This window comes from Alligator sinensis, unplaced genomic scaffold, assembly GCF_000455745.1.
Source record: "Alligator sinensis unplaced genomic scaffold, ASM45574v1 scaffold628_1, whole genome shotgun sequence".
Taxonomy (NCBI): Eukaryota; Metazoa; Chordata; order Crocodylia; family Alligatoridae; genus Alligator; species Alligator sinensis.
This window is the reverse complement of record NW_005841873.1, coordinates 3,821,532-3,843,078: the sequence shown is the minus strand read 5'-3', so window position 1 is coordinate 3,843,078 and position 21,547 is coordinate 3,821,532. Positions and strand designations below refer to the sequence as shown.

The following is a 21,547-nucleotide window of genomic DNA, read 5'->3' as shown; positions in this document are numbered from 1 at the left end:
ATTGCTTTCCATCTCGAGATGCTTAACTCCTTCCTGCTTGTTACTCAGAGTCACTTTGAATTCACTGGTCCCCTAGTTATCCCTTTCACCTGAAGGATGGGGAAAAAAAAAATCCCCCGATGTATTTCACCTAGAATATGTTAGGCACGGTGTGTTCTGCTGTATTATATCTTCAGTCGATACCTGCATGCTTATAGTCCTCCTTTACTTTGGATGTTTCCGTAAATTGATGTAAAAAAAAAAGCCTCAATCTATTACTGTAGTATCTGACTGTCTCATAATCGGTATTTATCCTCATGAACCTCAGTGAATTAGAAAAGTTCTGTTGTCCCCATTTTTCACTGATGGGGAACTGAAGCACAGGCCTAGATCCTTGCAGGCATTCAGGTGCCTAATGTCTATTTACTCAAATAAATATCCCTGGGAGTCTGTACTTAAATGACTTGACAGAGGTCACGCAGGAAGTCTGCGGCAGAGCAGGAAATAGACTCCAGGTTTCCCCGAGTCCCAGCCTAGCACCCTCACCCATCTTTCCCCCTAAAATTAGTATATACTGCGATTAAATACATTCATTTATTATTCTCATATACACACATTCAGTTCACACAACCTTTTGATCCCACAGGTATTCATTTCTCACCCAATGTCTGTTAAACAAACAACAAATAGACACGAGAGTTTGAACCTAAAAGGAGACAGAGGGGAAAAGGAAGCTGAGGGTGGTTGGGTGTTCATTGGTGTTGAACTCGAGGCAGAGAGGTATGGGTAGCAGGAGAGTAAACTATCAGTAGTTGACCTCAGATTCCTTCTTATCCAGCTTTCTGATTGCAAGAAAATAATACCAAAATTTAGGACTTTAAGGTAGTAGAAGTAAAAAAACAACAGACCATTGCAGCCAGCTATGTTAATCTGGATAAACTGCAGGGGACATTTTCGGGAGTTAGGCTTTTGCTGAACACAAGAAACCCTCACTTTAACTCTACTGGAGTTTTCAGTTGCTTGCAAATCCCGCTAAAGCCTAGAGAGATAATTAGCAACTGCTTCTTGGTAAAACAAATACCCGCTTCCTGTATTTCCATTTTTACCCTAACTTTTTGTCAGCCTCCAGTCCCTACTCTCCTATATTTTTGTTCTGAAACGCTCCTTTATTGTTGTGCTTAAAGGCTTTAAGCAGATGATTGCAGCCATCTTTTTGTCCTCTTAACTAGGTTTGCAGTGGCTTTCACAGAGAAAATGAAGGAAATGGCAGAGAGAGAGTGGGTATGTTTATATGGTGATTATCCTAAAATGTTATCCTATCAATGAGGCATTATCTTAAAATGTTATTCTGAGTACTGCTTGGGAATTGTAATAATCTTTGCATTTCTTTTTTTTTAAAGAAAGTATATGTATATACTTTGACAGGTCAGATACATCTGGCATTTAAGAGAGTGCTGCTTTGTAGCATTTAAAATGAACTATTCTTGTTTTAACCGAGCCTAATACCATAGAGCCCCTCTATATGGGCAGGTAAACACGCAATGGGATCCAGGGAGTGATCCACATAATCGTGCCTCCTGCTATGCTACAGGTGCATGGCTGGAAGGGAGATTGTGGGCTCCTGGGCTCCTGCTACGTTGGCAAGAAGCAAGCTCCTGTGGCTAGATGGGGCTCCTGGGGTGGGGGATGACGGCTGCTGTGATCCCTCCGCTGCAGTGCTTTCACCCACCCCTAAGGCTGGGACATCGTGGCAGCTGCGATCTCCCCCAGACCCAGGGCACGTGGGCCCCCTTGGCTACCAGGACCCAGCTGGGTCCCAGCACCCTGCAGCCACAGCCCTGGGACTCTGGGTCCCTGTGCTGCACCATCTGCCGGGCTGAGAGTCCCCTTAGTTGCAGGAATCCCGGCCCTGGCTGCACATTGTACAGCACTGTCAGTTGATAGGGCTCCCAGCCCCAGGGGAGACCTTGCTTGCTACACATGCAAATTGAAGCTCAAAAGCAACCAGCTGTAAAGTCAGCACACATTTTCGAGGTCTAACTATAGTTGGTTGGAGCTTTTTATTGTGCAATAGGCATTTTGCACATGCGGCTGATCTCCAGGTTCATTGCATGATACCTGTAATGTATGCCTGTAATGGAGGGGGCCATACGCACATACTTCTTCCTTTTACATAGATTAACAAGCTCCTTCATGTGGCCAGGATTTTACTGAACAGCTTTACTTGCAACAACAAAAATTGTAAAATAATTTGTAAATGATTCAGCCAGATCTCCAGCTAGCTAGTGTTGCTTTGGCAGCACTGAGAAGGGCATACTCTTGAGGGTGAATTGCAGAGGTAAAATGAAAGTTGTGGTAAGACCACCAAATCCACGATGCACCCCTTCTCTCACCCCTATTTATAATGCGAGGAGTACATTGCACATAAATACATAATGATTGTGAAAAGCCGGATGTAGGCATCAAAAAAACAAAATGCTTTTTTTTTAATCCCAAATGTTACCACTGGCCAACTACCGAACAAAATTATTCAAATGACACGTTCAACAAAAAGTATGTTATTTAACAATTTACTTGAAGGCTATTATATAGCCAGCTATAGGGCTGGCTGAATAATGTCCAATAAAATCCATAATTATATTAACTAAACACTTGGCTAGTTTTACTTACTGCTCCATTTATTATTTTCATAGCACATGTATTCCAATATTGAATTTGATTTTAAAGTAAGCATTAAATACTTAAGGCAAACCGTGCCCATCATCTTTACCGCAAAGGGAGAACGTTGTTAAAGGGCCTATTCTAATACAATTGTGTAGAAGTCAGTGATCCATTTTGAGAAGTGATGGGTATAATCAAAACACTATTTTTGGTGGGGAACCTTTGATGTACTATTTCCTTTTGTATTTATTGTATGGGCCTCTGAAAGAAAGCATGTTGTATTTGTTGTGTGGTGCATATGCCTAACACTCTCTGCCTTGATCCTGCGGTGAGCTCCCTATGGATGAACCCTTTGGTGCTTATATAGGCCCACTAACCTCAGCAGCATTTCATCTGGGTACAGGAGCCATTTTACATGGGATTTATTGGAAGATTGCGATTAATGTTCATTCAGGTCCTAACTCTTTGCCACAGAAGTCAGCGATAGCTTTGCCATAGACTTCGGGGAGTGCAGGAGCAGTCCTGGAGTGCTCAGATGAGTTTTTCACTTTCTGAACAGATGTCATGTAGGATTGCCAAGAACTGGAGCTTGGTAGCTTGATTCATTTCCAGAGATAGATGTTCAAATCCCCCTGAACTAACATGGGAAATGCATTGACCGGACTTCTTCATTTTTTTAAGGTATGAATGCACAGGTGCTTAGAGATTCCTTGTAGCCCAAACCTACCAGAAGTCAGCACAAAACCCCCCCGTAATTTTACCCGCTGGCAGCAGTCCAGGCTGTCCCCTGGACACCAGAACCCAAGGTTGAGCCTGCTTCTAGTCCTCTGCTGTCATCTGCTCCCTCCTAGCCCCTTCATTTTGTTCACAACAAGTGTAGGTGCTATAGGCCACGCATCCTGGAAGTCCACCAGCATCAGCATGACAGCGTCTTGAACCTTCGAGCCCTTTTTTACTCCACTTCCCATCTCTATTGCCCATAATTGGAGCCAAGCACAGAGAAGGGATGTCTGCTGGGCATGACTTCAAGTAGGCACTGTTAAAAGGGCACTACTTGAATCCTTGTGCTGTGCATAGTATCCAGAATTTGGAGCAAAACTAAAGCTAGCACAATCTCTCTCTCTCAAGAAAATAAAGTGAATGACATCAGTGATCTTGTTCCAAACTCGTCCTTCACGTAACTTGGGTAAAAATATAAACTAGAACAAAGAAATGGGGACATTGATTAAAAAAAAAAATGAAAAAGGTAAATAGCCACTTAAAGATCTCAGGGGGACAGTGACATTAATGTGCTTTAAGAAACCAGCCCTTCAAATGATGCAATTGGACAAAATTGATTGGAATTGAAATTGGACAAAATGGGATTATTTTTTTTGGGTAAGATTTCTGTCGAGGCGTTCTTTCTAAAGACATCATTTTAAAGTAATTACATTTGGGTTTTCTCTCTCTCTTCCTCTGTTTACAATATTGTTGGATTTTGCTTTATTTTATAATCCTGCCTAGTTAACAGATTTGGTCCAGTATATCATTTAGCTAATCCTACTAATTACCATTAAACAGAAAAACAGAACATTTTCCTAAATACCAGTGAGGCAGAACTGGAAGCGTTTTGCTTGGTCATTTTTTGTCCTCTTGTCATTTGCCTCTGTGTTGTTTCATAATTGTACCTTATGTGCTAGAAGGTATTCAAGGAAACAATACATTTTCTATTTATTTTAATATGGAAGTAGTTTAGTTCACAAAAAAAATGCTGTTAGTGCCACTAAGACTTTGCACTTTTATAGCAACTTCCTTTAGTTGACCTTTCATTTCTAACCAAATCCTCAATGAATGTCATTCCCTTTAGCTCCATTGGCATGAAAAACTAAATCAGCTGAAGATATGGCTCTAAACCTGCCAGTTTAAAGGCTCATCTATTCTGGGCTTTTCCTCCAAAGTTAGAGACCAGTAACCATCCAACACTGTGCCTGCACTACCACATCTCCCAACTCTTTGCAGCAGTGAATCTAGCTCCAGATTGAAAGCATGTGAGCTTCACCAGCTTGAAGTGTTTTACTTTGTCTATATTACAGGCTTGTTGACTAGAGCAGGGGTCAGGAAGATTTTGGAGCAGGGGGCTGCTTTAGCAAAACTTGGCTTCCACACTTGGGCTGCCTACATGCATGGCCTGGCCTGTACAGCCATAGCCAAGGCCACAACCATTGCTCACCACCCTGAGAGTGCCCTGGTGATGGCTTCTCCCCACCACCTGGCTGCCACGCAGGTGAAGCCTACGGTCATGGAAGCCCCCCAAAGAAGCCCCCGGCTCTGTAGGCTGCACAGGCTGAATTTGGTCTGCGGGCCATAGGTTGCTGACCCCTGGACCAGAGAGCTAAGATGAGAGCTCATCCCTATAAGGTTGTAACCTTGGTTCTGTACAGATGTTTAAAAATAAGGAGGGCGCAAGGAGCTGGATATAGCTGCAGTCTCTGCGCTAATAAGCCAAATCCATTTTGCATAGGAGGCAGCAGAGCTTGCCAAGTTTGAAGGGGAGGATGCATTATAATCAAAGAGGCTGGTGTGGCCGCTCTGCCTCTCCCTGGCTTCAGGAGACGCAAAGCTTCTGTTGGGCTGATTAGTTTGGTCCAAAAATAGGTGCCTGGGATTATACTTTGGCATGATTATGAACTCGATTTGCAGTCATTTGTGCAGCACGCTAGAACTTGGCCCTGCATATCCACTTCCTAATTAAAAGAATAGTTAATTTGGAAATTGATCCACAGACAACAAGAAAAATCCTTTTTCTGCCACCTGGACAATTTGCACTGACGGTGAGTTCAGAAGAATCATCACCGTTCACAAGTGCTAGCCTGGCTGAGGAAGCTGCAGTGCAACTGACTCCAGGCATTTAAGAGGGTATTTGTCTCTAACTATTCATTTTTGCTCCGTCTCCTCTGCATGTCTCCTTGTGTGGTCTAATAACCTTTAACAATAATCTCAAGAAGCCGGAAGAACTAAGTGCGCACACTGCCTCTTTGATTTTAATTCCCATAATAATATAATCACTTCCCTTATGCGTTTCGTTCTCCACAATTTCCACCAACAGAAAATTGTTTGCTAATGCTATCTCCAACTTCTTTAGCATTGATTGATTCTGACCTGTTTCAATGGGAGAACACGTGAAGATAGGAGTTCTAGTGTATGGTCTATTAATTTGGTTATGATTTGCTTTCAATAAAGACTACTACATGCCATACTCTGGACGGACACGAAAAGAGATCACTGTATCTCACAGATTCCACTAGAAGAGAGGCAAAACAAGCTGATGGCCATAGGATCAGGGAATAGAGTAAATCTGGACTTTGAAATACCCAGCACCTTACCTGGTTTTTACATTGTTTCACTTGGGAGTCTGGCACAACACATTTTGAATAATAATTTAAATGTATATTAAAAACCTGTTCGCTTTTGTAAATCTATATCTATCTTTGGTAGTTGTAGGCCCACCGATGTATAGTATCGGGGGGGCTTTTCCATCTTTAAATATATCTTATATATAAATATATATCTTTACAATTGAAAGAAGCAGAGGTTTGTGCCTATACTCATTTTAGAGCACAGACTGAAGCCCAATTCCTCCAAGGTGTTTAGATAACTAGGAGCACTTACACACATGCGAGGAGCCTGCTCCGACGTGCCGGAAATCCAGCACGTCAGAGCAGACTCGATTAATTGCGTCTTCTGGAGGACATAAATCGATGCACTCCGGCAACCGCACATGTCATCTGCATGTTTAAAACATGTTTAATGTCATCTAGTTCAAAGTGCACCACCACCTTTTTTTTTTTTTTTTTTAGCACAGAGGTGCACTGCGCCGCTAATACACGTTAGCGGCTCACTAATTAAAAGCTCCTGGCACTGCATTGGGAGCACGTATGAAAATGCCCCAGTTGATTTCAGTGGGAACTCGATGCCTAACAATAATCACTTTGAGGATCTGTGCCCAAGGATTTATGCTCCAAAACACACAGGGAGCCTGTAGGTTAGTTCTCTAGGGAGTCACCTGCCTCTTAAATACTGTTGACTCAAATGTTATACCTGATCCTATAGGAGAAAGCAAAGGATATGTTAATGTTAGCTGCAAATCCTGGGTTTATGCCTTTCATCTTTCTGTGCTGCTCTCTTCAGAACATTATCCTTCCTTGCATATTAACACAAGCTAATGTGAATCTCATCACTCCCCTAATGTGGGCTTTATTACTTAGCCAGTAAATGACGAATTTAAATTACTAACATGTAAGAAATTGTATGGTATGCAAACCTTTTTATTGTATTGGATTAATTATCTTCAATTATAAAGTGCATAATACAACTTGTTAATAATGCATAATCTAAATGTGTTGAAAATATTGAAAAGGCTCCGTGGTTATGAGCAGTGTTTCATTGTAGTAGTATAATGTCAGCTCAGAAGCAAGACCTTCTATACTGGCAGTTTTATCATGCTGTAACTTTATTTCTCTCCACATTTCTTCAAATAAAAGACCAGCACAAAATATTATCAGTGATCAGCCCTGCCCCGCCCTCGCTCCATTTATTTTTCTATAGTATGTTCATGTGGGATAGGTTTTGTCAGGGTAAAACACATTCATTCACTAGAGAACCTGGAAAGGACCCCAGTTCAGCAAAGCTTTTTGCCAGGTGCTTACCTTGAACCGTGTGCTTGCATCTCATTGACTTCAGTTAACTGAGCATGTGCTTAAAAGTTTGGATGACTCTAGGTGAAATGCTGAACAGAAGCTGTCCCTCCTTCCTTATTCAGGCGCCTTGCAAGGAAGGAGAAGCACCATTCTGCAAGTCATATAGTCTCAGGCAAGACATCAGAGTCTCTTCGCAGACTGCTCCTATTACTTCTTTGCACAAGGGCTGGGTAAATTAGACTTGCACCAACCATAGTACAGGCTCATATCGTTGCTTCTTTGGCATGCAACCAAGCCACTCTAATGTGGAAGTAGAATTTAGCTCCATTTCCGCAACACTCACATCCCACCCAAAGGTGCCAAACTGTGCAATGTACAGCGATTTATTTTTGTGTGAGGATGAAATAACTTTTTCACCTACAAAGCCACATGACTTACCTATTGTAACATAAACGGAAGTATGAAATTCTCATCCTGCAAGGGACAGGAGAATAAGGCTCTGAGTTTATAGCTAATAGCTCTCAGACAGAAAAGCTTTCTGTTGTATGCGATTCAGATGAAATATTTTAAAGAACAGTATTGATATAAGTCCCTTCGTTAAATAAGTATCATACAGTACACTGAACTCTGTTACATTTATAACGGGTTAAATAAAAGGAGGTCCCAATTCTGCAAGATGCCAAGTGCATCCCCACAGACTTGTGACTACTACAAGCTCAGACACGGGAGACAACAGAGTTTAAAGTCAGTCTTCAAATCAAGTTGGGCTATCTTAAAAAATATGCTGTAGTTCAACCACAAGATATCAGTCTTAATGCAGATATTACTGGGTGAATTTCATGGCCTCTGTCATGCAAGAGTTTAAATCAGACAGTTATAATGGTCTCCGATGCACTTTAAATCTGTGAAAGTATTCAGCTCCTCACAGCATCAGACGAATAGGGAATGCTAACCTGCCCATTGAGTCACTAAAATATAAATAAATACATAGACCAGGCCTTGCCATTTCATGTTACATAAACCCAGATTTATTTTTAAACAAGGATGTCATTTTGCACGTTTAAAAAAAAATTAAATTAGATGATGCAGTTTAAACACTTGCATTATATTGGACACTTTAAACTTCCCTTTGGGTCTTATTAGAGTTTCCCTGGTTTATGTATCTTCTACTTTTCTGCAAGCCAAGTTGCAGGTAAAGGGGATGTGGTCCTTTAAATAACCTTTTCAATCTAAGATCAGTGCACAGGTCACTTGCACATCTTGCATTAATCTTTGCTTCCACCAAAATGACTATCTGATAGCATAATTGCCTTGTGTGAAGTAGCGCTCTCTCCACATGTGCTGTTTTAAAATCTCTCTGAATTATTATAGAGCTTCATAAGCTATGTTTTCCCAGGTGCTATCAAATCCACAACTGATTTAAAAAAAATTTTTTTAGACTCATACTTAGGTTAGTGATTTTGCACGTGCATTTGATTCCTAAGTTAGCTGCCAAGCAAAGGTTATGCTAGATCCTCCAGGGCTGTTGTTTCATGCCAAGTGAAAGAAATGTCGAGCAAATTCAGTCCATTTCCATGCAGAGCACTGCACCAAATATACATAAATAGATACATGCAATCAGGGACTTGTGAACTCCTATGTGTGCATATTTTAGTAATACAAAAATACTAGTTTAGCCCCCATTTTAAACTTGTAACTGCTCTGCTTTTTCGGTGCTCAAGTAAGATTGTTGAAGTATTTGGACTAGATCCTCTGATGGCATAAAGCCAATGCAACACAGCTACTTGTTTTACACAGCTGAGGACCTGGCCTTTTTGCACGTGTTCGTAAAGAGATGGCAGTAAGGAGGAGATTTTCAGATGCAATCAGTGTTGGTCTCACAGCTCCTCCTGGAGTCACGTGGAGCTTTACCATCACTCTCAGTGGAAGCTGAGGTAAGCTGCTGCTCCCTACCCTGAGCGTGGCCTTCATGTCAGTACCCTGGCCCAAATTTTCCGACTGCTGTAGTTCTGAAAATTGATGCATAGATTGATGCATAGATTAACTAATGGCCAGTGTCCTTCCTGGTATCCTCCAGATCGTTTATGAAGTGTTTCAGCATTTGGAGGCCAAAAGCTGCATCCACATGAGTGGGCACATGTGGTTTGCAGCACCTCAAAACCTTCTAAGTCGCTGCAAAATGCACGCGGATCCATTTGCTGTGTTGCATCCTGATATCTAAAAAAAACCACGGAAAAAAAAATCTGGTGCGGTGTACATGGCTGCAGTGTGCGCCGCCAGAAACCAGAGCCTGTCCATCCAAAGCCACGCTTTTGCTACTGGCCAGGCTCCGCGTGCCCAGATCACCAGAGCCCCAGGTAAAGCTGCCTAGGTGCTGGCCCCAGCCTCCCCTCCCCGACCTGGGGCAGTTTGCCATGCACCAGAACATGTGTGCAGGGACTTGCCTGGGGACAAGCGGCACAAATATGTGCTGCTATTTGTCCCCAGGGAAATGGATGTTGCCACTCGTGAGGATATGCCCCAAAAGAGTGCTACCTTAGGATTAGACATTATTTATTTTGCTCTATCTGACAGCAGCACAATAATAATCCATTTTGTTATGTTGACACATTCAAGCTTAATACCTCCTCTTAGGGCTGGTAGCCAGCGCTTATAAGATATTTGCAACGGTGGGTTTGGGTGAACACAACATTTTGGACATAGTACAAGCACTCAGCAACCTCTGGTTGTCTGTAATGCTGTTTTGGCAAGACCTGAGGATACTTCATGACTAGAGTCTCACTTGGTTGTTTTTATAACTTATATAGGATGCAGCTAATTTAGCAGCTTGAACTCCTGTGGAATCTACTGACAGAAGATGGTCTTGCACATGTGGTGTGCGCTGACCAGCATAGCCATTCAGGAATAACCTAGAAGTGAAATTTCCAAAATCAAATCACTGTCACTCCAGAGTAACATGTCCATGCAGAGAATTACTTTGAAATACCTGTTTTCCCAGAATAACTAATTGTTGTACTACAGCTATATCGATCACTGTCTCCACGTAGATAAGCTCATCTATAAGTGTAACACCAATCCGACAAGGTGATAGAAGTGGGTGGGCTTTGTTTTTCTTTGTCGAGAAAGGCAGTTATAAATCCATGAGTCTCTTGCTTTGAAACCAGCATTGACCCAGAATTTTTGAAACTTCAGCCTTTCTTTACTTGAAAACCGTTTTTTTTAAGGCAGTATTTTCCCTTTCGATACAACAGTGGATTAATGGATACTAGAAATGTCACTGGTGCAAGCCAAAAGTCTGCTTTATACTAACCTGGTAATTGTATCAAATTACAAAATTAGTTGGTTCGTATTGTATGTATTGATTAAACCTAATTTAAATCACTGATCATGTTGTGGTTTTGACCTTGCAAACCTGTTCCTTTCTAATGGTCTCTTTTGCTGCATATTACTGATCAGGCAACTATTATAGCTGAACATATTACTGACCTAGATTTTTTTTCTGCTACTAAACGTTTTTTTATTATAAGCAATAAAATTTACTTTTCTTCCTCCTCCCTTTGAAGCCTTATGCTGGGAGCAAAATATGTGTCCAGACTCAAGGTAAGAGTTTTAAAGTGTTCAGTCCAGTATGTGCTTGCTTTGAATCTTGCTACTTGCTGCTCTCGTGATGCTTATCTGTGTGCATTTTTTCTGGTGAAACAAATATTTTTTCCCTGAAACAGACATCTAGACTAAAATCCCACCTCCATTAAAGTACACGAGACTTTTACTATATATGGCCCTTATCCAAATCTGGCTGAAGGCAATGAGCTTTGCATCAGACTCTTGAAACTTGACTTTTAAGGAAGTGACAAGCGTCCCTTCCTTAAAACTCGGGCCACCACAAGGCCACAGTGTCTCAAATCAGGTTCCTGAGAAATCAGTATCAGAAATTGAGAAATCAGTATCAGAAATCAGTGATCAGAAATCAACATTTGCTTTTGAAAATGTTGGCCACACAAATGGTACAGGGAATAGGAACTAGATGTTTGCAGGGCACTATATACATATCTGAGGTTTTCTGGGGGATTGTTAGCAACAAATAAAATCTAATTTAGCATTTTAAATGCAGCTGCTTCAGTGTCTGATATTTGTTTCATATACCTAAAATACCCAGTTTTGGTGGGTGAAAAGCATAACATTTTGCATATTTAACTTGGGCCTTCTAAGGTAACAATTTCATTTTCAAAATGTTTATGATTGGGTTAGATGTTAAAGTTTAGTAAGCGGTAAAATAAGAGTATTGCAATTTAATAGTTTAACATTAAAGGATTGGGGTCTGATGCTCTGTTCCATATCTTGGTGTTTGCTTTGGGATTGATCTAAGACATTCTCACCGTCAAGTAAGATCTGCATTGATGGAAGTGGGCACATAGCTCCCTTGACTTCTCAAACGGGAATTGGCCCAAGGTGCAGATATCGATACTTAAACTAGAACATCATTTTATGTAGAATCAAGTTGAACGTTACAAAAAAATCCATGCAGGCAAGGGATTAAGGGAGGGAAGGGAAGAGCTTGACATGGGAGCAAGTGAAACTGGAATTTAGAGTGTTTGACAGAGAAGTTGTTACTCCAAACAAGATTTCAGGAATTGTTCTGCTACCCGTAGTCAAGTAAACCACATTGTCCCTTTCTTTTCTTGAATTTAGGCATTATGACCACACCCAGTACAATGTTTAACTGGAAAAGATTTCTACAAAATGCAGGTAAAACTTTTCTGTTTCTGAATCAAGCGTACTCAGATCGTAGCTCTCAAACTGCAACTGGCTGTAATTAACACTGTTCTGTATCACGATTCCTAATACGTTTGAATGACTTTTCTTTGCCTTTATTCTGCACGGGAACTTGGAACGTATACGCTGATAGATTGCATAGTACAATAGTTTAATGCTCATAAAAATGAAGGATTAACAGCACCGATTCGATTCAGACAGAGTAGTAAGTCACAAGTCAGACTTCTTCTCGTTTCTGGCCGTGAACTCCAAGGCCTGGACTTTGGCGGTGTCAAAAGTGACACCTACTTTAAATTGCACCGGAGGATGAAGCGGCCATGAGGTGTGCGCAAGTGTCCTTGGAAAGTCAACTAAGAGTATCATTCATTTCATTCATGACCAAGGCATAGGTTTCTGAGCATGCTTGTGATACACAGCCATAGGATGGAGACTGAGCATGTCTTTGACGTAAGAGTTGGCTAGTGCATCAGGAGCAGCACTTCAGACTTTTCCATTTTTGTCCCAACAGGGACCCAGCAGCCTCCAAATTGGGAGTTCAAATAGAGTTCAATGTTTGTGCTGATCTGATAGGTGGCCTTGCTTTGGAAACTGCCAAGAGGATGTTAGGCATGCTTCTTTAAAAATGATATGGGCAGACGCTGCATTGCCATTAGCCTGCCTGGCATTCCTTCTGGGGCTTGTCTGGTTCATTTGGAGTTGAAACCTGATTTCCAAACAAGAAAAGATTTTTGGAAATGAACTCAGTTTGTCTTCTTAATAAATTAATAAAAGTCTTTTAAATATGGAATGAGGGCACGGACCAGCTTCCACTGGAACTGGGGGGAATTTAGCTGACTTATTTCAATGAGAGCAGATTCATATTCTTGGGACCTGATCGAAGAATTCAAGAATAATCTGCATTTTTTTTTATTATTATTAATTCTCCCCAGAAAAATATGAATGAAACATTTTCCAATATGTCAAAATTGAATAATTTTTCAGACATGTAATTTTGATGATCTGGCAGGGAGATTTTCATCAGAAACCTTCCAGCCTGCCTACTCAGTTCTTTAATACCTTGCTGAACTGGGAGCTTTGGCGCTTGAGAGCTGGTACTTTTAGGGTTTCCGGGTACCCCATTAATCTAGCAGAGGGGCTGTGGAAGCTGACCCACATTTCTAGCTCTTTGCATCCTCTGCTGCTTTCAGTGTGACTGCCATAGAGCCCCATGCACACTGTGAACTGGCTTTGAGAGGCAGGTTATTCTGAAATACTTGATCAGGACGGGTTTCCCATTGTGCACTGTATAGATTCAGTCCTTGGCCTGAAGGACTTTCTAATGAAGGGGAGGGGCTGGAAACAACATACCACCAGACATATGTGCCAGCCACAGCATGATGAATAGCAAAGGCCTTTTTAAGTTGCTTATCTAATCGATTGACCACAATGTCCAGTTAGTTAATATGCCTATCCTACATTTAACAAGGGAGCACAGTGAGTCCTTTGCGTGCCTCATTTGAACAGTATATAAAAATACTTTAAAAATTAGTTATAGTTCCTGTAGCTGGCAAATTGGAAAATTGACTTTTTTCCCTTCTCAGATTGAAACACAAAACCACTCCCAGTTTTCGACTAAGGTTAGATGTTTCACTGAAAAGCTAGAAACTTTTAAGTGAAATATGTATACAAAATAGACAAGACTCAGCTCAATGTTTGCATAATGCCTTCCTGCCTCCCCCCCTTTTATCATTTATTCACTTACTAATATTAGGGACTCGGGGTATGTCTACACATGCCGATTTAAGGCGCTTTAGCCTGATTTAAGGCGCATTAAGAGCATGCATTTATACATGTGCGCCCTTAATGCATCTTGAAAATGGCGATTTTAGGCTATTTGTGTAGCTCGAAAGTTGGAAAATTGATTTTTTCCCTTCTCAAATTGAAACACAAAACTACTCCCAGTTTTTAACTAGGAATAAATGATTCACTGAAAAGCTAGAAACTTTTAAGTAAAATATGTATATAAAGCAGACAAGACTCAGCTCAGTGTTTGCATTATCCCCTTCTATCATTTATTGTCTCTCTGATATTAGGAACTCGGCGCATCTACACGTGCCGATTTAAGGCTCTTTAGTCTGATTTAAGGTGCATTCAGGGCACACATCTACACATGTGCACCCTTAATGCATCTTAAAAATGGAGATTTTAGGCTATTCATGCCTAAATTTGATACCTGCAAAAGCATATATGCCTTATATACCTTAACGCATATATAGGTGCACTAAGGTGCAGTAACGCTGTGCATGTCGACTGACTTGAGACTAACTTCAGTCCCAAGCAGGTCCACACACTGTGTTAATGCGCCTTAGCATGTGCACATGTAGATGTGTGCCCAAGTCACCTTAATGCACATTTCCTTAACACACATTAAGTTTAGGTGCACTTAAAAGCACGTGTAGACATGCCCATAGGATGGAATATTTTAAACTCAGATCAAATACTCATACAACCAACATGTAAAAACGTGCATCGCCCTTTGGTTGGGTGGAAAGCATCTGTGCATAAATAATAAGAAAGATAAATAAAGCTTCCTTCCTCTTTACTGAGATCTTCCCAAATGCCTTCACAAAGTGGTTATTTTTGCAGTAGCAGTTACTCGTGTCTTCTGGTGTAGAATTTGTGTAGCTCCATTGACTAACGGGGAGCCAATTTATACCACCTTTGATTTGGCCTCTTAATCTCTCAGTTAGAAGGTCTCTCTGTGTGTTGCTGGATTGCCAAATGCGAGGGGATCTAAAACTAGTGGAGGAGCACAAGCAGCAGATGCAGGATAAATGGTGCAAGCAGAAAAGGAAAAAGAAGCCAATGTTTCTGTGTGCAGGGAAAGTGCATAAACACAGGCTGCAGCATTTCATTCACTGAATCTTACACTGCGACTTGGGGGGACATTTATGACGAATACACTCCACTCCCCCAAGAGAAATGGGGGCCTTTGGATTGTAACATGCCATGCACAAGTATGTACCTTGGACGGTATACAGTAGCCCAGGCAGGCTTTAATAGAGGTGCGACAAAATCTTGATGCAACTTCCCCACGCTGTCATATGTGGCACCCTCGGTGGAGGGCATTCAACAGTCCCCAAACAAATGGTGGTCTGCGGCAATCACCCTTCCTGCCTTCCATATGCGTGTCCCTAGCCATGCCAAAGTAGGCTCAGTCAAGGACTTGGAGCTGCAGAGCAAGCTGATGAACCCCAGCACCAAAGCACAGATGTGATGCCTTAGCCCTTAGGAAAAAAAAGGCCTCTATTTGCCCCTATAATGGCACATCCATTGAAGGGGCTATTTTCAAAAAGCTATTGTATGTCAGTAACAGCGTAATTGTTAAAGCTGCTTTTCCAAACAGGAACAATTTCCAGGCATTTTTACCTTGGATTTTTTTTTTTTTAGCTTCACATTCATCAATCTGATCCCTGATAGTACAGCCATTCCCTCCATTACAAATGAACCCACACTATTCAATTGCTTTATCACATCAGTAAATGTGTGTCATTATTCAGAACCAGTGTCCAATTTTAAATTGAGCATTGTGGGGTTATTTCATTCTCAGTAAATCATAGCACACAAGCACAGCGCCATGAAGATTAATAATTTTCAGAAGTGGAATGATTTGTCACTCGCTACCACAGCCCCAGCAGTGATTGGATCCTGTGTCTGACCATTTTGTGATTAAAGGAACAGTCAACAGATTGGGGGAGCTCTCCCTACGATGCATTTTGTCGGTAAGATTAGACAGGTTTATCCTAATGCACACTAATGCAAAAGTACCAAATAATTCACGATGCACAGAAAATCAAACAAAAACGTGACGTGTGCTGTTAAATAACGGCTTGAAAATTGACATAAAATTATTCAGTACGAATGGGGTTGTACGACCTAGCGTCTTATCCCATTTGTCTCATCAGTCCTGTTCTGCTTTTCATCGCCTGAGACGGGCTGCAGTTCTTTGCAACACTCCCTGCCTCTTCCCCTCCCCATGGCCTGGCAGCGTTGGAGCATTTAGAAATGCTCATCTTTACAAGGGGAGGTGGGGTTGCTTGTTGCCTTTCCATGACTGCTGCAAAATACCAAAGGGTTGAGAGTCAAAGTTGCTTTTCCTGGGGTTTGCAGTTGCTAGAAGTATTCTCTTAAATTCTAGGGAACTTGTAACAATAAGCAGAAAATAATGAAAACATGGCAGCGGCACAATTTTCCTCAAAAGTCCATATGATTTTGCTAGAGTATGCCCACTCTGCTCTATAACCAGATTATCTTAAATTTTATGCCCAAACCAGATTAATCTAATGGTGTTTACCATCCTTTCACTTCTGCTATGAATTTGCTTCTTCTTCCATCCCTTCTTTAAAAGTACTTAGTTACCTGGGGGGAAAACAATGTAAGGCCTAAATCATGAGAAGTGTCCTACATCCCACTGCTTGAACTGGCATCAGCTCAAGCCAGGAAAGCTAGACACCCCTGAAAATCAGAACCTATGCTATCTCGAGTCATCCACTTTTGGAAATGTTCATCTTATTCCAACTTGGTACTGAATTTGTCAACCACAGTGATGCCATATATGTCTGTATTGAATCAGGTCAAACAGAATCAGAGTTCAGATAGCCTTTTGAAAGCAGTCTAACAAGTCCTGGACTGAAGTAGACCTTTACTCTTAATTACTTCCAGCACACAAGCAAAATCTAAGGAAAGCAGACTGAGTAGCAGATTTCAGTGAGCAATTTCTAAGGTTAATATAAATGATTTTTGGGAACAGTGCCATAGAAGTCTTTTTTTTTTTTCTTTTTTCAAAATTTGTGTTTTCAATGCAAGATAGGCACAGCTCAGGGAATCGGTATTTTGCTATATAAGGCTTCAAGACAAACATCGACAGTGCAAAGGTAATGCTTGCTTAGACTTAGCACCTAATCTTCTGGCTGAGATACTTTCATCAGCTTGGGCTCACCAAGTATTTCCTTGGTTATGTTCACAAAAGGGGAGCTTTCAAAACTGATCAGCTTTTATTTGTCGTCAACTCTTTTTGTATTTGTCCCACGGTAGAGAGAGAGAGAGACTGCAGACATCCGAAAGGCTAACCAAAAAATGCATAGCCAGCCCCAGAGGTTGACTTAAAGAAACTGGAAGATGGAAGATGATTGCCTTTGAAACAGATTTCTTTGAGAGAGAAGTCTCAGCATTTAGGCTGTTTATCACGGTCAGAACTACTCCGGGGAAGTTCGGTAGTCTGCGTTACAAAGGAGGTCAGGCTAGATGACCGCAACAGCCCCCATCTAATCTAGGAATCTATTGCAAGCATAATGAGTTTGTAGTTTGAGGTGTCTGTTTGTAGACTTCAGACCCACTTCGACTTTGTTGGGAATAACAAGATAATCTCTATATGTGTAAAATCCAAGTTTGTTGTCCCCTAATACCTCTTAAGGAAGACAGATTGCCACTTCAGAACACGGGGACCAGGCCAGCACCCATTTACTTTGATGGAAAGGATTGGTTTCAATGGGAATGGGATTGGCTTCCTAAGACCAAAATGAGAGCCCATAAGAACACTTATTGGAACTCATCTAATTCAGACGAGTGGAAAACTAACAAAGTCTAGACACCGATCAAAAGACAGAAATCGGTTTCGATTCCAAGCCGATCAGAAAGATGAACCAGTACTATAAATTATCCAGGAAGACCCCATGGTGTTTTAGGAACAGGTGCCACTGTACGCTCAAACATCAAGTGTGAAATTTGCCCTTAGAAAATCACTTTCTTCGTCTAGATTAATTTCTGAATATAGTTTTGCTAAGAAAAGATTGGAAGGAATCAATTGGGAGCAGGATTTGTGCATGTGTTTTTTTTTAAATATCTATTAGTAACAGAGGTGTGTAGAAATATTGAACCATCTGATAGCAGAGGTTTTTTTTGATGTGATTTATCCAGGTGAGGGGCCTGATGTAATGCGATCCTGAGGTCTTTTGGCTTATGTTGACTTCGCTGAAGCTAACAGGAGCTGAGATTAATGCTGAATGGAAATGTCCTGTAGTAATTAATTCTATTTGCAATTAATTTTTCTGTGGATACAGTAGAATTTTCCTTTTTTTTTTTTAATTTCAGGAAAGAGAATCACTTTGTAGATTAGGGCCCTGATTCATCGAAGCACTTTAGCATATACTTAAAGTTATGCACATACTTATGGAGTATACTTTTGGATGCAGACTCAACTGTGTTAATATTGCCTTAATTCTGTTTGCAGTTAAGTCAGCGGGGTTTCCTCTCTTGCCTTCAAGTATAGCAGCTTCAGGATTAGCACAAAATCAGAGAGAACTGTTAAGCTCGTGCGCATGACACTATTGTTTAATATTATCATAGCCAATAAAATTGTGAACTTAGCTGGACCGAGTAGCCAAAGAGTTTTCAAATTCTGAAGAGCTGACTTGTGAGAAAAGTAGATAAAAGATAAGAGGTGGTGGGGGAGTTTAAGTGACTTAAAACAACAAAACTCGTAGTGATATGAACCCAAAAAGGAATTAGGTGATCTATTGTATAACATTTCTAACATGTGGATGAAGAAAGAAATACAAAGAGTAAAGCAGAGTTGAAAGTCTGACTTGGACTATCAAAGCCGTATTCCAGGGTTGGACAAAGTTACCTAGGATTCAAACTCTGGAAGATGAAATAACCATCTGAGACCGAGGCTAACACCACAGCTAGAAACCTATAGACATCTTTTTGTCTGAGATCAGTTAATACTTTGAAATGGGTAGCAGGCAGATAATATACAATTTTCAAAAGAAATAAAAATCTTGGGATGGTTCAAAGTGAACAGAAAGGAGGACAGAGATGGTAATACAACCTCAACATCTGCTCATAGCTTAGACATTGTTTCTCAACAAAAGAGAAGTCAGTTGGGTTAGCCCTAATCATGAGGACATGCTGTAGTGATTTACACACCTGTGGAGTACAACTAAAAATCTAGCTGAAGTTAGTTGGAAAACTAATCCTCCAGGGGTGGATTGCCCTTGACCTACTATTCGTAAAAAAACCAGCTTGATTGCTTGTAGACGGGGTTTGCTTACATTAATAGACAATCTTCTGTCTTAAATAAGTATAAATTATTTAAATGAATGAGCACAATATCAATATGCTTGTTAAAAATACATTGCATTTAACCTCTAATATGGATATATTTAAATCTTCAACTATAGAAGGGATAAAACAAGTGTTTTTTTTGTGGGGGTTGGACTCTTTAAACCCTGTCCAAAATAATAGTCTGTGGATGTATTTCACAAATGCAGCCGTGAAAACCTTAAATAAGAAGAATCGCTGTATTTTCTTTAGTTGAACAAACAGTGGGAAAATAGGTCACTCAAGATAAGATGTTCTTAAGCTTGCATCCTTACCTCTAGCAAGTCAGTGTTTAATATCGCTAAGTCACACAGAAGCCTGCAGCATTTGAGTACGATTAAAGATTTTCAGGAAACATTTTTGTACTATTTATCTAAAATTGCTGTAATTTATTTATTTCCTTATTTATTTATTTATTTGGTGATTGTATAAATTTGGAAGCTGCTAGATTCATCTGCTAATTTCAAGTCCCTTTTAAGTGATGGGGACTCAAAAATACTGCCATCAATAATGTTTCCAAAATTATTTTGGACATGCTAGTTTATTCATTGCCTAGTTATGCTGTGCTGGCACCCTACTTGAGCTTATTCTCGAAGCCCCGTGTATAGAGAGCACTATGTTTTATCTAGGGCAAGGTAGCACCCCAAAACGAAACTGCGATTTCTGTCTCAGCAGGGAAGATATAGGAACACATTCAAAACCTGAACCTTTAATTGAGTTAAGCATTATAATAAATAACCCAATGAAAACAGTATTGGTTGTTTGAATATTTAATTCAATAAAACCACTGTGTCGATGCTCCATTTATTTCAGGCTTCCTTAGAAACAAAGTTTGCAAAAGAATCCTGCAGCGGTGATACGCAATGTCACCGTAGTACTCGTCAGAGCAGGAGCTGAAGGGTTGGGGCTAAACTAGTGACAAGGAGAGTTTGGTAGCTAGATTGAGGTTGTCAGGATGTCTCATTTCTCTTGGGTTGACTTTTCTTTACCTAATGTATATTACTGTGCAGGTTGCTTCTAAAGCAAACGCTGCAGAGACCAGCATGTCTTGTCACCTGGATTGATCATATGTGCTAGGGGGTAGATCCACCAAAGAGCCTCACTGTTTTTTTGGCATCCTGAGTTTAATCTACAAGCCCAGAGTTAGTCACCTAAGCTCCCCACATAATGCATAGGGAGGGTCAGTATTCACCCCATACTGGAATTCACCACACCTTGCTCATTCACCGCAGGCTGCTGCTTAGGCTTACGCCTTGGAGAAATGCTGGGACGGCTGAACCCTGCCAAAAGGGAGGTCGTTCTGGCCCTGTGCATCTAGGCACCTGAGGAACTTGAATTATAGAAACTCAGGTGCCTGCAGACTGTAGATGCCCAAGGATTCAGGAGCGGGTTTTGGGGATTGCACTCATGGCCGGGGGGCCCTAAATTCTATCTCAGGTCAGCTTGAGGCACCTGATTTCTATTGTGCCTCTGGGCTTAGACAGCCAAGCCTAGAAACTGGAAAAGATCTTGTCTGATCTTATATATTAAAACATTAAAGAAAGACCCAACATTTAGCAACTTGAAAATTAAACTTGTGTTGTGTGCATATTCACTCCTGCAATCAACCACTGTTTAACTACTTGGTACTAACCAAATGCCTTGCATTACACAGAATTTATTATTTCTGTGCCAGTTATGAAGCAGTCACCAAACAAACTAGATTTCCTAGGGAATATCTTAATAAAAGCAGTTACTTTGACTGAGGCCCTAGCAGCATAAAAACTTGCACCAGCTGAACTGGTTTAAACCCCTATGTAGACACATACATTTGGTTTGAGTTTCAGTTTGGCTTAGGCCTGCTCCTAATCAACCTAAATTAAACAGAAATAAGTACAGCCAGATCTGAAATAAGCACATTTATGAAGCCCTTTGCTCTCCTTTAATTAAATAAACTTACATTTCCACCTTAGAGAAATGAATGCAACTATATGAAGACTAACCTTAAGACTCTGATCATGGCCCATCTCAGAAATGGGCCCCAATGACATATTCTGTAATTGCACTGGGAGATGAAATGGAGGAGATGCGTGCAAGAAGACAAGAACCGTTTTCTAATGAAGTCTAGTGTACTTGTATATCATTCAGTCATTAATAAATGATTATCCACAACTGGCAGTGTCAGTACAAAATGGACAGAGATGAGGATTTTTAAATACACACATCCTATTTCCTATAACTAAATGAATACACAGCTTAGTGGCAAAAATGATGACGACATGTACATTTCAGCTAAATCATAAGCATTTGTAATGTTATTCACAGATTTAAGTATATAT

At 40.7% G+C, this 21,547-nt stretch overlaps 1 protein-coding gene across 1 annotated transcript in view; it reads left to right on the top strand.

Annotated features, from left to right (window-relative positions):
• GLT1D1 (glycosyltransferase 1 domain containing 1) overlaps positions 1–21,547 on the top strand; it is a gene marked incomplete at its 5' end in the record, with an annotated part of 90,274 nt that overhangs the window by 21,073 nt on the left and 47,654 nt on the right. The window contains 3 exons of the mRNA XM_025195671.1: positions 1,209–1,260; positions 10,880–10,916; positions 12,006–12,062. Of these exons, the coding sequence (XP_025051456.1) occupies positions 1,209–1,260; positions 10,880–10,916; positions 12,006–12,062 (146 nt within the window). The remainder of the gene's footprint in view (positions 1–1,208; positions 1,261–10,879; positions 10,917–12,005; positions 12,063–21,547) is intronic.